We start from the raw sequence: 18,106 nt of genomic DNA on the forward strand, positions 1-18,106 counted from the left end.
AAATTATGAGTAGATTGCTGATTGGATATCTGCTGCTTGGTTTTACAATTCTGTAGCTTTCCCAACACTGGTCCTGTGATTTAGTAAGTTAATAAGTTAATAGAGCAGGTGCAAAACTAAAGAAGTCATTCATTTAGTGTGGATACGGTGAGTTTGGTAAATTGTTGTCTGTCATTTGAGTGTGTGGTGTGCTGTTAAGGTGAAGACTCTGACAGATTGTGTGGTGGAGTGAGCCGTGTCAGCAGGAAGGGTTACAGCCTGGACACACCAACACATCCAGAAGGTTCTCCACAGGACTCTGACAGACAGAAAATGCTGGAATATCTTCCCAGGGTTCCAGTGGACCTCAGAGATCAAACGAAGCAGCAGGAGTTGGGAGGGAGGGAGAGGTAGAGATAGAGATAGAGGGGTAATGACATTTCTCTTACAGGGGTGCAGAGTGATATTCTGAGTTTACTCTCTCATCCAGTCACTGGTAGTGGGTGGGTCCAGGGCCAGACCCAGTGGTTCCCACAATCCAGCTTTCTGAAAAGATTCATAATTACTCTTAAGAAGGTTATAGTGTCAAATGAATGCCTGAAGGAACAATAGACCTTATTATGCTCGCTTATCAGCATCTTTGTGTGTGTGTGTATGAATGTTCATGTGTATATCGGTCATCTATTGCTATTTCATCAGGAAGAGAAATGCACAATAGATGATGGGAAAGCAAATGAAAAAAAATTATAGTTTTAACCAGCCTTCAAAGAGCTCTTGTGTTTATTTAGGGTCTCTGTGCTGTTCTTGACAATCGTGTTTAAAAAAACAAAAACAAATTGTTAGTAGTGCAGTAGAGTTCACTATGACTACACAAGTGGCGCTCTCTCTCACACACTTACACACAAACATGCACATCTAAAAGTCGAGAGAAGTCTTCTTATTGGAAAATCTTTCAATAAATCAATGTGACTTTAAACACATTTCTCCCGTGACACCCCTGACCTGATAAGAACTCCGCTAATCTCTTTTGAGGCTGTCAGAGTGCTTTGAACAAAATCTAGTTCGCATCTATCAGCAAGGTTATTTGTCAATGACTTATAATCCTAGGTAAATTTCACTGGTTTTATATTAGAGGCGGCTAATGGTTCTCATGTCTGAAGTTTCTCAGGCTTGGGAAAAAGGAGGAGACCAAAGTGGAACAAAAAGAATGTTATGGATCTGCCTGCCAAAAACAATGGGAGCAGAGAAAATTGTGGAAAGGCGGGTAATTGTTGCAATTGTACTGAAATTTAAAACAGAAAGTGTCTTCGTTGTTCACCCATTTTGGCTTTTTTTTACTTGATATAGTTTTATTATTATTATTTATGTATTTGTCATTACGGTTTTCAGTTGCCCGCCTTTATGTGAGCACATGCAATTGATTTGGCTCTTGAGAAAATGTGCAGTGTATCATTCCTGCAAAGGCAGGGAGCAATCTGCAGCAAGTCTAGGCCTACTGGGTAATTTATGAAGTCTCAATTAGACAAGCACACAAAGTAATGATTCTCAAAAGCGCTTTGTCCAGCACATGGTGTATTAGACATTGTCCACGCTTATTAGACTTGCCTCCCGAACTTCATAAACAGCATTCTCATATGAATAATTAATAACGCATTTGAGAGACTTGCTGTTCCTTAACTGCCCATGGAAGCTGCTGTTTAGTTGGAAATAGAGCAAAAAGCATTTGTAATTGATAAAATGTAGATATCTAAACAGAAGAGGTCTTTAAGAGTGTGAAGAGCATTTCTAGAAGAGAAAGTACTGTTTTTCACCCTCAATTGTTTCTAAATAGGAATATTCTTGTTTCCATGGGAAATTGCTTTCATATCTGCCAACTCATGCTTGGTCTTTAGAGAACGTTTTATCTACTATTGTTTACAGGTTGTGTCAAAACTAAAAAGCCTCACCTTAAGTGCTTACACTGCACGTAAATAGTTTGACATTTCATATTCATCAAAGCTTTGTGCTAGCAAACAAATAAAATGTTAACAAAGGTTTCATTTCTAGTGTGCACATAACCCTGGATCTTTTAATGATCTCAGGTGTATTTTTTCATTGAATTCCAATAATTATCTATCTTAGATGGAAATAACTGGCTTTTTATGTCATTCTGATGTCACTCATGTTTGTATCTTCTAATGGCATCTTTAGGTTGGCATGATTAGGCTTGTGTGTGAGGGAAATGCATTACTGTTTATTAGAGACATGAGAGACCTGTCGAAACCAATGCACTCCATCACACATTTGTCACAGTCTGTCTCCCTCATTCTCTTCAAGGACTCTTATTTTGAAGTTTTCCCCTGGACTTCATTTCCCATAGTGTACTGCCCTCGTCACTTCCATCTGGTTTTTATTATCCTCACCTGTATACTATTCCCTCATTAGTTCCTTTTGTATAAATATCCTCTAGTTTTACTCACTCCTTTGTCAGTCTTTGAAGTGTTATGTTGAGTTATTGAAGTATTGCTATATTGTTATGTTAGTTCTAGCGTTTGTTTCCACTCCAGTAAATATTCTACTCCAACGATTATAATTAAAGGATTGAAAGAATCTACTCCTGCATCTCTTCTTCCACTCCTAGACACCCAACGATACAACACTCTCTCTATTACCTTTGTGCATGTGAATAACATGAAGCTAGCTCTTTATTTCTCCATACACCATAACTAGTAAATTCTCAGTGCTTTGTAATATGCGGTAGAATTGTGTATGCATCCATTCTCCCATACTGAGGCTGTAAATCAAGGCTCAATACAAGAAGGAAAGTTCTTATATCCAGGGTTTTTCACTACCAAAGCATAGTTTAAATGCCTGGGCCCTGGGTTAAGAAAGTCCAAGGTGTCACTACACAAGGCCAAGTAATCAATTACAGGCTATAAAGAGAACCAACAGATGCTAGAACAGCTAGATAGTGATGTTTAAGTATTTATTTATTTGGACATTCTGGAATCACATTGTCCTTCTATCGTTGCTGCAGAGTCTTTTAAGAAATCAATACTTTCCTATATAAAGCTGAGAGTGACCATACAAATCTATCTATTGTATTTAGTATATCTGAAACAAATGTTCATGCTTCTAGTGATTGCCAAATACACGTATGGTGGTGTGTATGTCTGAGAACACATTCTGTGAGTTTGCATCTTTTTGACTGGACTTAAAGAAATAGTTCAACCAAAAATTCAAATTGTCATAATCAAACTCCATGAAACACAAAATAAATATTTTGGCATAATGTCAACCTCAGTTGCCATTCACTTTCATTGTATGTAAAAAAAGATGCAATGAAAGTGAATGGTGAAATGAATTTGTAACAACAGGAGGGTGACTAAATGATGGCAGAATTTAATTTTTGAGTGAAATATCCCTTTAAAAGTGCAGTATGTAAGATTCAGAAACCCTTGTTATTAATAACACCTGTGGCCGTTAAGTGAACTGCAGCCTGTTGCTCGTGATCGCGCACACACTGTATAGGGACACGAGCGAGCATGACTCCATAGGGAAGCGAGACTGAACGTGATTCACCGGCATCATGATCACAGATGAGGTAGCATAATTAAAATTACACAGTTATGATTGTTTTACTACAAACTTTGAGACTGCATATTATATTTGACTCTCCAGTGCTGGAACAGGGCTAAAACAAAGTGTGGATATAGGTCTATGCGAGACTGTAGTTTGAAGTAATCACTTTTCTTTGCATGATACATTGACTGCATTTATACAATAGCCTATGTCAGCGTTAGCTAGCTAGCCAGCTTTATCAATAGCTGTTAGCTAAATTTGGTGGATGATGACAGTAGCTGTTTATAAAATAGACTGTACATTATAAATATGATGACAATTCAGCATTGATGTGATTCCATCATAACTGTCATTTTGATATATCGATGCGCTATTGTTTTATAATAATAGAATGTATATATTTTCTGTATAACCAAGTTACGTTACACTAATGAATGGAGCTTTTTGCATTATCTTGATCACTGACTAGCATTCATTTAATGTATTATTGTAGTTTACCTGGCTGAATAATTACAGATTATCAATGACATTAACCTGATTTTTAGTATAAAGAGAAGATCGTTGAAATTATTTGAAAGTTACGAAGCAAGGTAGCTTGCAATTCGTCAGCGTTAGCAGGCAAGACCAAGTTAGCTAAAATTACACAGATCAATCCTTATGGCGCTATATTTCACATGCTTTGCAGTTATGTAACGAAGGTCCCTCCAGGAATCAAATGTCCTGTCGATGTAACTCTAGTTTTCGCTCAACCACGATCATGTTTCCGCTTAGCCAGACTGGATTCAGTAAATGTTTTTTTTTTTTTTTTTTTGGCTTACTCAGAGTTTGTGTAGGAGTCGGTGTTGTGCTGGAAGCCGGACGTTTGCTGGATTCCATCTCTAAGATAACATTACCTAGTGTTGCAGACTGTCTGTTGACGCTGTTATAGTGAATAGTGGAAGAGAAGCTACTGTCTGAGGCAAGGCTCTCGGGAGCGCGCATAAACGTCACATCCTTTGGATTTTCCCGGCAAAAGTGACCTGCTCCCTTCGCATGAAAATCAGTCTACAGGCTTTAATAGGCAGCCTAGGAAGTCTGGGAAGGGCTCATTTTTTTAAGTTGCGTTACAAGCTGTTCACACATTTGCAAAAAAAAAGGTGAATATTACATGAAAAATTTTACATATTGCACCTTTAAATAATAATAAACACACACACACACACACACACACACCAATAAACAGGTTAATCTAAGCAATCCCATGCTTCACACCCCTCCCAAACAAATGTGACTTTTCCAAGACCAGTCACATCTCTTTAACACAGGAAATGGCTTTCACCAACCCCACAGTCCCACAATCAAATTCCCATATATTACAATCACCTGAGAGTAGGAGCTCTCATCCGTCTGACAGTGAAGCTGCAAATCTTGTTGTCCTAAATCTTTCTCTCTTTAACTTGCGCTCTACTGTCACTCTTCTCAAACCAAATGCACACCTCTTGGCCCTGCTGAAGAAACATCTGCGGGGAGCGTGGGGCAGAGGGGCTGTCTTGGCTGCCGTTCCTGCACATATGCAGAAAAATAGAAATGTAAATAAGAGGAGATTCATAAATACTGCTGTCTTAATTGAGACCCAGTAAGAGTAAGTAGCAGATGTTAGAGTAGGAACTGTTGAATCATCAGAGACCAGTGGGGAAGCAGGAGAAATCATACAAGAAAAAAAAAAAAAAAAAATGCCAGGTGCTTGTGATTTACCTGCACTGCAATCCATGAAATATGTGTGCGCGTGGATGTGTGCGTGTGTCTGTGTGTGTGTGTGTGTGTGTGTGTGTGTCATGTATGGATTAGGAATAATTTCCATCCCCTTATATATATTATTCCATCCCCAAAACAAACAAAAATTAGAAAAATAGGAACGGCACTTTCTCCAGAGGTGCCTGGAGTCACAATTCTGATCTGAGTGTGAGAATAAAGAGCTGTTAAGACAGAACTATCAGCGCTTTAGCTGTGACACACTCTCTTTCTCTTATCTCAGTCCAAACTCTAAAACGAACACAGGGAGATGCAAACCTAGTTTCTATCACATGTCACGAGCAGCAAAAGCAAAAGCCTGTCAGCCTACATTCCCACTTAAAACATCTAAATCTCTTCTCTTTCACTCGCTTTCTTCTCTTACGTTGTTGCTTGATCTAAGGAGAGTATGTACTAGCTGCTCTCTTGTGTGGGACCGCTCTCATGATTCGCTTCCCCCCCGGAAAACGCGGTGTGTGGATGTCAGGTTTTCTCTGATAGCTGCTGTGTTGGGACTGCTGGGAAAGCAGAGAGAAGGTGGCACTGACAGGTCCCGCCGAGCAGGATAAAAGGGCTTCTTCTGTTTCGACATTCTCTCTCTCCCTCGTTCTCTCCCTTTCTCTTTTCATTCTCTCTATTCCACAACATTTAAAGTGACTGACAGCATGGCACTAAAGGGACTTCGTCTGGAGCTGTCTGACTGACTCAGACACAGCGTTCGGCGGTGCGTTCCCTCAGCTGAGCGCTGCGACGCTACACAAAATTAGTAAGCGAGAGAGGCGTGGTGCACGATGCTTGCGCGAATAATAGCAGCATTAGCTCTGGGGACCCCGACAACTCTAGATTAGGACTCACAATTAATACAACACATACACGAGACGGGAAGAGAGAGAAGACTGCTGAATACAAGCTAGGCTGCGTTGATCCTATAGGAACATCTCAGACACTGAATGTTTATGAATGAGGCTGCTGTGTCTGTCGGTCGGCCTTGTGATGAGCATATTTTTTCACATTTTCTCAGCTCCCATAAAACGGTCTGTTTTGTTGGTGATTGTTTCATCGTATTTATGATGTATTTTCTGTGCAATGGAGGCAGCAAAGGCAACAAAGGCATGCGTTTTACTAAAATGTGGAGCGTGGCTAACTTCTGTGTGTGAGTGAGTCTGGCCTATTTAAGCAAGTCCTGCAAAATAAAAAGCATGATTCATTCTCAAATAATCCTGATGAACAAAAAGTGACCTCACGTCTTCCTGTTGTCAAACAAAGATTTATTTATTTATTTATTTATTTTTTTTTTTTTAAAGCACGAAAGGGGGAGCGAACCCAAAGTGAAGAATTTAGAGCAACACAAACCCCAAATCTCATCAGAGAGAAATCTGATGCACACGCATTTAAGAGAAACAGACAATGACAACTTTTAACAGCAGCCCTGCCTCGACCTTGTTAGTGGGGCACCCTGGTAATCTGCGCTTAATGATTTTTCTCTATTCTCCTTCACCCCTTTCTCTCTCTCTCTGTCATTTTTCCTCCTTTTCCTTATCCTCTTTTACATTAGACCACAACTTGTGCTTGAACCGCAGAGTGTCACTGTCATTTAAGACAGAGCCCTTAAGTTTTTTTCCTCCTCACATTCCGACGCCATTATGTTACATTGTTGCAGTATAAAGAGTGGTATTATGTTCCAGCAGTAAAGGGCACAAGTGGACTAAGTTTTTATCTGCTGAACGAATCAATCAGGATTATGTCAGTTGAAAAGAATCACAGACAGCAGTCGCCAGCAGACAAGGCTTGTGTGTTTTGCGCATTTAGGGGGGATAAATATATGTATGAGAAAAATGCATGTGTTATTGAATACTATAGGTTGTTGAGTGAAGTGTCATTTCTACTACAAGAGCTCTGTTTTATTTTACACTGTTCTCTTACAGTCAGAGGCTTCTGTTGACACTAATTATCATTTCAGCAGAAATGATTAGGAGATCAAATGGAGATTGAATGCCATTTCCTTCCATTAATGCGGGGGGTTTAGTGCGTCTGTCATGCCGTGGCCATCGCCAGGCCTGTGGGAAAAAGAGTGAGGGTAGAATGGGGAGAGGCTTAGAGAGGAGACCAGGGTGGGGCTTGGCAGAGGGGTGCAAGGGAATATTCATAACAATAGCACACACACATTCAGCAAGAGAGAGAAATGACCTCTGGAGAGATTGAAAGATCTCTGAGAAAATACATAACAAGAAATCAGAGATAGAAAAAGTCCTTCAAATAGTTCGGTGTCTTGATGAAAACTGAAAACATCTGTGGATGGTGTATGGACATGTTTCCTCATTTGTTTAGCAGCACCGTTGGTCCGTACTCACTGGCTCACGTGTCAAAGTGGAGGTCATGGCCTGAGGGCCGCCCCCATAACCTGCTAGTGAATGAGCACACAAGTGAATAGACATTAGTAATGTGTGCTGCAAGAAAAGAGACCGTTTGTTTGTTGACCTAGTCTGACAAATTGTTCTTTTGAATCCACAGCATCAAGCTGTCGGTAGCTTCAACACATCCAAGCATGCAAACATATTTTTATTTTGTAATGGTGCGAAATTTTAGATATTGTTTAAATATCCTCTCTTCGCTTTGCTTGAAATGGATAATGGAAAAATTCCAAGTGCTGCACAGCCATTTATATTGTATTTATGTATTGCAAAAAAAAGGTAATAGATCAAGCACATTCCATTATCCCCTTATAAGATCATTAGCAAATATAATTAGATATGAAAAGAAAGTAATTTGGGTTAGAGAGGGAGAAAAGCGCTATCAGGCACAGAAGACAGATTGCAACATCAGTGTTTGGCTTTAAATTGCTCAGTGGAGGTAGTATCAGTTTGAGAATCTCTGCCCCAGAAATACACTGAGTCAGAGAGCAAGACACATCCATTTTCTGCGGAAGACCACTTTTGATTGGAGAGCTACTGTCCCTTTTCCTTGTCTTGAAAGTGCCAGAACTGTTCTAGTTTGATTTGAATCTGGTTGCACTATACATGTGCTTTGCATTACTGGATCATTGCAGCGAGGGCGTTTACATGCACAATCTTACACGATTATGCTTAAAAAAAAACAAAATCCAACACGTAAGGTCATGTAAAGCGCCTGCGTCTGCAAGCGCACGGCTTAAATGCACCTTTGCGCTAGGACAAAAATAACCTCAAATGGTTTGCTGTTTATGATAGACACAATTTTATGCATCTGTTGTTGAATTAATAGTCAAGAATAGACTGTACCGTAGACTGTGTACTAATACTGAGACAAACCTGTCATCTTAAAGAGACAGGATATTGGATCTGATCATCTGTCATTTATCCTTTTCTAATCAAACCCAAAGCTGAAGAAGTAAATTGTTAAAGTTTTATTTTTCCGCAGTATGAGATGTAAAATTAATGTAGTGTAGTGTTCAAAACTATTTATAAATAAAACTATTAATAATGTAAATTGTACATACACATAGGGCCTCATACATACATTAAGCAATTTTTGTGTAAAAAGAGTTCTTTTTTATGTTAATCTTTGAAAATAGAACCTTTTTGGCATAAAGCATTCTTTGGAGCGGAGTAAAGAACCCTAGGGTTCTATATAGAACTGCAAATGACCTTTTTTTACCCTAAGAGTGTATATAGAACACAAACAGCTTTTCTGTCTTTTTGCACATGTATTCCATTGTTTTGCATCCCCCTGTCAACTAAGGCAAGTTTACATGATGCCTAGTCGTTCGGCAGAGTAACAAACACACTATTTGTTTTAGCTCTCACAGTCCTCCTTTCTAAACATAATAGAGAAGTTCCTCACGGGTAAACTTTAATATGAAAACAGCAGAGGACTTTTTCAAGTGTGCGACATGTATACGTTTGTCTGCTCTTTGTGCTTCTCCGTACGACCATGTGCTTATCTACATGCAATCTGAACCCACACAACCACCAAATGTACAATTCTGCCGTTTCTCCCAGAAACACTGGGTTTCTTTTACGCTTTGAGAGAGAGGAGGAGGGGGTGGTGTGCGAGGATTCTTCTAGTCTTTGCGAATCGCTACAAATGGTATTCATAAACATCCTGTATTCATTAAAACCTTCTAAAAATATGATGTGGGTGCACTTCCTTGTGTTCAGTCCGCTTTATGTGTTTGTGTGTGTGTGTATTCGCGCACTGACTCGTATTTACATATTTATAAAGATTGGGCTGTACAATGAGGTCTACCTTTGCCAAAATAAACTCTTTTCCAGCAGCACCGGATGCCTGGGAGAGAACAAAGCCTCCCTCCATGGCAAAGTGTGTGTGTTTTGTATTTGTGTTCAGCAGGAGATGGTGAACCACATCACTTACATCTATACTTCATTCATATCGAAAAAACAGACTTTTGGACTAACGAGAACATCTGAGCTGAAGTCTTCCTTTAAACAGAGGATATTACAAATGGACAAACCACTCTGTTACTACAAGATGTGGTAAAAATATCAGTCAAAGCAGTCAGTCACCATGTGCTGAATAAATGTTCCCTATTCATTTCCATAATGCATGTTCTGCCTTATCTGCTTGCTTAAACATGTATTGAAAAGTTAAGAAATTCATATCCTCACATTTTCCTTCAATTAAACGGCCCCTGTTCTCGAGAAACCTAAAACGAAGAGGCCTTTGAAACACAAATATACACTAAGTAGATTGCATAGTAAAAATAGAATACATGAGGGAGGCCACGGTATAAAGTAGCACTGTTATTTAGATAGGAGTGCTCTTTGGTTCTGGAAAAATACGAAGCAGTTTTGAATCCAGACAGCCCTGCTTTTCCCCAAGTGTACTGGCCCTTGTTAACTGAGCTTGCTCCCAGCCTTGTGCTGAGCTATTGTTCTGTCTGCCTTTTCATTTAGCCATTCTGTTAAGCATGACACATGTATTAACATAAGATGGATCCTGGAGCTATGTGTCCTCTTGCCATATGTCTTGTATTACTTTCCAGGGCCCTCTTTCTTCTCACATTATGAGTGTATTATCAGACTTTAAGAGTAGAGGGCGCCACATTCTCTTTTTTTATTTTTTTTATTTTTTTGTCTTGGAAACCTCTCTTTTTTAAAGCGCTCTCGTTTCCATTGCAATATAAAGATTTACATCTCCGTCTCCTGTAGCATCTCAGCTGATAAATGATGTGACCTGATAAGTAATCATGTTGTTTATGCAAAAATAATTTAGCTCTTCTATTTGGTTAGGAAATTATGGCAAGGAAAACAAATGCTTGGACAAACAAAGAAACGATTTAAACTATGGCGTGAAAAGAGAACGAAAATAGAATAATAACAATATAATTTGACAGCTTGGAGTGTGATGATGATTTTTAGGGTGGCAAAATAATTAAGTAATCACTCTACACATGCAAAGGGAGAATGCAAAATTAAACGGAGGAAGGGGGGGAAGTTGTGAGGATCATAAAGTTGGTGTGTTAGTCTCCAGATCGCAGTGGCAGTTGTTTGGGGAAAAGAAATGGTGTCCTTAAATAATAACATTCCAGGTGGCATAGTTAATGAAGAGTGAAAATCAAATATGGGGCGGAATCTGTAACTCCTTACCAAAACTTTCTTTAAGAGGAAGTCACGAAGAGCACTGGCACCTGGGAGACCAGGCGTTTTTAAAACTTGAGAACATAATTTATTATCATTATGGTTATTACTATCCTAATTTCCTTATGGACACACACACACACACACACACACACACACACACAAATGCGAGCAGACAGCTGCTGTCTGCATGACCGTTGCATATTCCCAAAAACACAGCCAATCACTTCATATTTGATAAATAACAAGCACTTCATCTGTGGATTAACATAAAACATCAGCAGGTTAAAGAAAATGAGATTGAGCTTTGAGGTTGGGCGGATGCCTGATTTGGCGGCTTGTACTGCCATCTCCTGGACAAAGTGTGTACTGCGCCTTTAAGACTGGACGGTGTATAAAAACCAATGGCCCCGCTTTTCTTAGCCTGCTTAAGTGTGTTGTGATTTTTAAAATAATCATTTCCTATAAATATTCATTTAAATTTTTTTATAACAATTTCTGAAAGATTTGAGCAGTGGCTTTTGTGTTCTTAAACAAGAACTGCATGAGCATTTTAATTTGTTTGTGAATTCGTGCGAGGATATTTCAAGTGTGAAATAGTGTCATTAATCAGCAGAGTTCTGGTTGTTGTTACTGAGCATTTCCCTTCACCACATCTGATTTAATATCAGAATCTGAGGATGCAAAAGTGGTTAATTGTATTTATTTATTTATTTATTTTTCTCTATCAGGAATTTCAGAAGCGCCTGACATCCGAGTTGAAAGTGTGTCTGTTAAAGAAGTGCACATCTTGAGATTGTGCGCATAATGCAAATCGAGTGGGCGTCAGCATTATTGCTCTTTGGCAAATCTAAATGATGATGTTTTATTCTGTTATTAGCGGGGAACTGACTCCTCGTTTCATTTTCATAACATTTCTTGTGAGAGCACACTCAAATAAATGCATGTTTTAATTTCATTTTGTCATTTTCATGGAAGCACTTTAAAAGAACACGACTTGGAAATGCACTCTGTAGATTTTATTGCCAAATAATTTTCTTAGGGGTTGTAGAGGGAATTAAACAACACTTATATTATTCAGTTCAAACGGCAATGGCATTTTCGCTGGATTCAAACTTCAGCAGTAATTGCACAAGTGTAATGCTCACAGAGTTATTGCCTTTATATTAGAAAACTTGCTTGGAAGAAGTCTGAAAGTATTCAAATTGCACTCCTCCCATATCTATTTTTTATTTAATAAATTATGAAGAGAAACTCTTTCCTTAGTGCCATTAGAGGTTAGCTGTTCATTGAAAAAGAGAAAAGTTCATAGTCAACATTTAAATACACACACATCCTTGATGGAGGCATTACAGTGACACCCTATTTCTTTTGAAATGCACCCTGCCTCTTAATATCCCTCATAATAAGTGTTGCTTTGTAATCATAATTGAGTGAGCAAAAACACTTTTTAATGTATTATGACTGTGCAGTGCATTAAAACAAAATTGTACTTGCTTGCCTTTAAGCATTTGTTCAGAAGCCTTTTTTACCCAATGACATCATAGCATGTACATTTTGGTAACACTTTAGTGGACTTAAAGGAATATCCCTGGGTAAATTAAACTAATTAACTGTTGATTACCACAAAAATTAATTTAGACTCGGGGTCTAAACTTACAATGGAAGTGAATGGGGCCAATTTGTAAACTTTTCTATACTGTTTTAAAAGTATTGCCACAAGACGTAAAACAAAAATGCATGTTAACATGATTTTAGTGTGATAGAATCACTTACTAAACTTTTTAGTGAAAAGTTATATCCAATTTTACAAATTTGTTGCCATGGAGATGTAATGCTGTAAATCCTATTTCTAAAACAACCACACAAATTATGATTTAAACAACTTTACTGCTCAGATAATACACAAGTTTTACAGAAGAATGAATTGATTATAAAATTATAAGCTTCACATTTCTGCTCTTAAATCTTTAAAAAATTGGCCCCATTCACTTCCATTGTAAGCGCCTCAATATATCCTCGATTTGTTATTATTATTTTTATTTTATTTTATTTTTTTAAGAAAAGGAAGGACGTGTTGAAATAAATTTTTGTGGTAATCAACATTATGCCACAAATGCTGCTGATTGAGCTTAACTTTTATTGAACCCAGAATATTCCTATTAGTGAAGTGTCTTGTTATCAGTATTCTGAGAATCATTATTAATGGTCATTGTCATTACCTAATCATAATCAAGTGTTTCCAAAATATGAGATCTTAAAATAAATGTAAACAAATTTGCTTTTATTTCTATCACACTTGTATGCATTAGTGAACATTTGTGTGAAAAAGAGAGAGAGAGAGAGAGCAAGGGAGGGCGCAGGCAGTGGTGTTAATCTACGTTTGTTCTCTTAACTATAGTTCTTCTGTGGGCGGAGGAAGAGGCTTCCCGAAGGTTTGATCCTGCTCTTACCCCTGAACATAGCCTAACTGACACAGAGATGCAGGACTAATCAGAAACTAACATCACCCCTCCCCCCCCCCTTCACTGGACTGAACGGCCAAGAGCAGGTGATGGAAAAAGAGGAAGAGGAAAATGAAGGACATTATGATATCAAAAGCATTATTTAACAAAAAAGACTTCAAGAGAGAGAAAAATGACTAATAAATTAGCTGAGCATAATATGGACAGCTCAGATGGTTTCCTACACAGACGTTCTCGCTGGATGAAGTAAAGAAAATCTGTTGATGTTTAGCGAGCTGGGAACAAGGAGAGAAATTTTTTTTTTTTCTTGCTTCCTGTGTTTTATGTGTCTTGAATCCTCCCTTGTGTAGCTAAGAAATACTTTCTGTGGTTTTTAATTGCTTTTTTGACTTCGATATAGTGAGGAAACTTTTTAGTGATTGTCCCTCAGAGCAACGTATTCCTTGAACCAAGATGCCAGTCTCAGACTGAGAAAATGAACAGACTTCCCTCTCTCTTGGACACAACAAAAACATGGAACTCTCTCAGTGTTTCTCACTGCCCACTGAAACTTCACCAATGTTATTTCCCAGAGACTCCCTCAACAGTTCTGCCAGAGCTTCATCTCTGGGCTTTTGGACCAATCCACCACACGTTTGGAGACCAAGCACACTCTTATTAAAAACTCATTTGTAATCAGCACACTCTCAGCAGCAGTCAGTGCCTGGACGTCAAAGCAGAAGAATGACAATCCAGTACTTTCAGGAAATGAGAACATGGCCATCAGTAAGGACCTACTGCATCAACGGCAACTAAAAAGGGAAGCTAAGTTTACTGTGGCTATGCCTTTTTCTTTGAAGACCGGCTCCATGATATCACAACATGCATCCATGTTTCATTCTCCTGATGTGTTTGTAAGCGACTAGCGTGTAGACGTTCAGAGCTGAACTCCAGAGAAAGAGGGCACTGTAGCAAAGACAAAAAACAGCCGAGGTGACAGGAAGAACTAGTTTACACCGAGCGTGTCGGATGAAACAACATGAGCCAAGGAGACTGCATCCGTAAAGCCTGCAGAAATCAAACAGAAATGAAGCCCTTAACCCCACATACTTTGATCTCAGTCTTGCTCACTTCAAGTACTCAAGATATGAGATTGTGTTTGTAATATACTGCCACCGATCAGTGTTGCAAAGTGTTACTGACTACTGAAATGGTTTGATGTATTCACTTATTAAAGAAAATGAAAAAAAAAAAAAAAATGTAATGAAAAAAGAAACATGCAAACAAGAATCAAATATTGTCTAGCCATAGATACAGTCATGAGTTGTTGCATTTAAAAAGCTAGCTGTTTTAAAGTGTAGCTATTAGATTGGAGTTTTCTTCTCTAGTACTGTAATTTTTGCCTTTCACCTTTGTTAAATACGAATAGCATTAAAAAGAAAAGATTAAAAGAAAGATTGACAATCTTCTTCTGTTGCTGCAAGCATATAAATCCATACAGTATATATACACATGCCTCATGCAAGCAAATACAAACTGAGTTTTCTCCCCTGAAGTATTTTGCACTGTGATAGTAAATTACAACCAGTCTATACATTACAGAGATCGCTAATCAAAAACGAAGGTGTGCGTGCGTGCGTGCGTGTGTTTGTGGGTTTGTGAGTTTGTGTGCGTCCCTTGACATTGTGAACTGGTATTCTATTCATTCTTTTGTGAACTCTGCTGATTTGGTCCATGTAGTTTAAACAATCTCATTTTACGATGGTCATCTCTGTTGCTTTGATTATAAATTCAATGAACTTCCCTGTAAGTCATAGTTTATGGATTCCACAGTGTGGCGAAGCAGTCCGAGCTTTTCTATTCAATATTAAAATATATTCTTTAGTTTTCCTCACTGAAAAACACATCTCTGAAATTTGAATTTGTTTTCACAGTCTCCATGCAAGTTTACATCCTCTTGACACAGTTTTAAAAAAATAAATAAAAAAAATGTTTCAAAGTGAAGATGTTTAGTGAACTAGTTTTAAGAGAACTAGTAAAGGCTACATATGGTAAAGGAATGTGACAGGGAGGGTCAGTAATAGGACATATATTGACCAATCCCTATATACACTGGTTATAGATAAGCACACCTCTGGCTCCCCTCCTTTGTGTAGTATAACTGAGCATCTATCTCTCTTTCAGTCTTACTGGACTAATATATGAGCATTCCAAACCTCTGAGCTGTCTTGTGGACTGTATGACATTCATTTGGTTGCTGTACCCTCATGGCAGATGCTTTGTTTTGTAACTACTGAACTGTACTTATAATGAGAAATAAAATGTATTCAAACTATGAAACAATGGAGTGATCAACAGAGCATTTTGTGCTATTTGAGCAGAAGCACAATATTACAAATGGTTTTAAAACATGCTGAGTGTGAACATGTTTAAAGGGATAGTTCACCCCAGAAGGAACATTCTGTCATTAATTAATCACCCTCATGTTGTTCCAAACCCGTATGACTTTCTTGCTTCTATGGAACACAAAAGGAGATGTTAGGCAGAGTGACAGACTCCAGTAACCATTCACTTCATTGCTTTTTTCCCCATACAATGAAGGTGAATAGTGACTGAGACTAACATTATGCCTAACTCTCCTTTTGTGTTACACAAAAGAACAAAACGTTACACAGATTTAGATCTACATGAGGGTGAGCAAGTGCTGACAGATTTATTTTGGGTGAACTGTCCCTTTAATGTTGAGGGCATTGATTTCAAAGGACCTTGTATGATTTTGTATGTAATGTGTTGCAAAAAAGTTGCAATAAATAAATAAATAAAAATCCTATTTTTTATTTAGTACCTTTGTCTTGTTTTGCAGGGGGAAAAAAAATAATTAAGAGAAAATTACCTGTGAAACAAAATAGAATAAGCTGTTACTTGTTTTGTTTTAAATGTATTGCGCATTTTGTATATTGTTCAAGAATTAGCATTGCCATTTTTAAGGCTTAAAACAAGTAAAGCCATTTTGCAAGTGGGGTGGGAATAATGCCCTTACATTATGTTCAAGACCCATTCAAGTCTTAAAGGGATAGTTCACCCAAAAATTGAAAATTCTCTAATGGTTTACTCACCCTCCTTGCACCCTAGATGACTTTCTTTCTTCTGCAGAACACAAATTATGATTTTTTTAGAAGAATATTTCAGTTCTGTAGGTCCTCACAATGCAAGTGAATGGGTGCCGAAATTTTGAAGCTCCACATAAAGGGAGCATAAAAGTAATCCATATGACTCTAGTGGTTAAATCCATGTGTTCATACACAATATGATAGTTGTGGGTGAGAAACAGATCAATATTTAAGTAATTTTTTATCATTAATTCTCCTCCCTGCCCAGTAGGAGGTGATATGCATTAAGACTGTGAATCCCCAAAAACAGAAGAAGGAGAAAGAGAAAGTGAAGGAAAAAGGACTTACATATTTATCTGTTTCTCACCCTCACCTATCATATCGCTTCAAAAGATATGGATTTAACCATATCGGAGTCGTGTGGAGTACTTTAATTTTGCCCTTATGTGGCACCCATTCACTTGCATTGTATGGACCGACAGAGCTGAGATATTCTTCAAAAAATCTTAAATCGGGTTCTGCAGAAGAAAGTCAAACACATATGGGATGTAAATGAGAGAATTATCATTTTTGGGTGAACTTACTCTTTAATATCTCATGTAATTTTCCTTCTCTGGTCAATTTATCTTGTTGTAAGGATGTTTAGACATTTTTATTGTAAAACAAGACTGAGGTACTGATTAAGAATAGGATTTTTGGAGTGCATATGGCTTATGTCAATATAAATCATATGAGATTTCAATAAATAACTAGAAACCCAACACTCACATAGAGAATTCCACACGGGGTAGCAGGTAAACCTGCACTGTTAACAGCAACGAACTTGTAGGAAAGACAGTAGAAATGATAAATCTTTCTTTCTTTCTGTTTCCCTCAACCCCCTGACTCCTGTGTTAAGTGTAGTACATGGTGTTAGCTGCAGGGCTACAGACATGTGAGTGTGTGTGTACATGCACGAGTGTGTGTGTGTGTGTGTCTTACACAGGAGCAGTGCAGATTATGACAGCTCGCATTACCGGCTGTATTCCTGCTAACTGTGGCTCTCTACCCTTGGGCTAGATCCGTGATAATACCCCAAGCCTACGAGAGTTAGAATCCAGTGTAGCGATTTTATGCTCACCCTCATTTTCTATTCTCTCTGTCTTTTCAGACTCTTACAGTCATGGAAATGTAATCAATAGCCTTTGTGATCATACCATTCAGTGTATTGGAATCATTAAATGTGGCATCTCTTAGTTTATGGCCTTTTTATGACTTTTCAATGCAGACATGTGATCCCAAAACAGTAAGTAGATATGAGTGCTGTTTCAATGATGTCATTTACTGTATCTGAGCAACAAACATCTAAGCACAGGACACACCTCTCAAGGACGTTCCCTCTCTCCAGCTCTCTATTCAGAGAAGGATTTGCCCATCACACACTCTCATCACAGGCCAATGACAAGCGATAACTGACACCCTTTGGCACAGGGGCCTATTGTGTCAATACCTCAGAGAGATAATATCCTGCTCTCTAAAAACATGAAAACAATCCACTCAAACACAAAATACATGCACACATACACAGCTCTTGCATGCTGCTTCCACTACAGACTGAGAGAAAATCTTTCCATTACAGGCCCATATTTTTTTTAGTAGCTTTTCCTGTGAGTTAGCGGGGTCTCAG

General features: G+C 38.3%; 1 protein-coding gene across 4 annotated transcripts in view; it reads left to right on the forward strand.

The window, feature by feature from the left end:
- The window catches only part of LOC127446064 (zinc finger protein 536-like), a 215,967-nt gene that overhangs the window by 182,520 nt on the left and 15,341 nt on the right, over positions 1-18,106 (forward strand). Inside the window, exon 7 of one of the 4 annotated variants that reach the window (XM_051706722.1) lies at positions 13,288-16,111. The exons of the other annotated variants lie outside the window; for them this stretch is intronic. Coding sequence (XP_051562682.1) covers positions 13,288-13,379 — 92 coding nt within the window. The 3' untranslated portion in view covers positions 13,380-16,111. Of the gene's footprint in view, positions 1-13,287; positions 16,112-18,106 lie in introns of those variants that run through there. 4 annotated transcript variants of the gene reach the window in all.

The sequence above is a fragment of the Myxocyprinus asiaticus genome, chromosome 1, assembly GCF_019703515.2.
Source record: "Myxocyprinus asiaticus isolate MX2 ecotype Aquarium Trade chromosome 1, UBuf_Myxa_2, whole genome shotgun sequence".
In the NCBI taxonomy this organism is placed as follows: Eukaryota; Metazoa; Chordata; class Actinopteri; order Cypriniformes; family Catostomidae; genus Myxocyprinus; species Myxocyprinus asiaticus.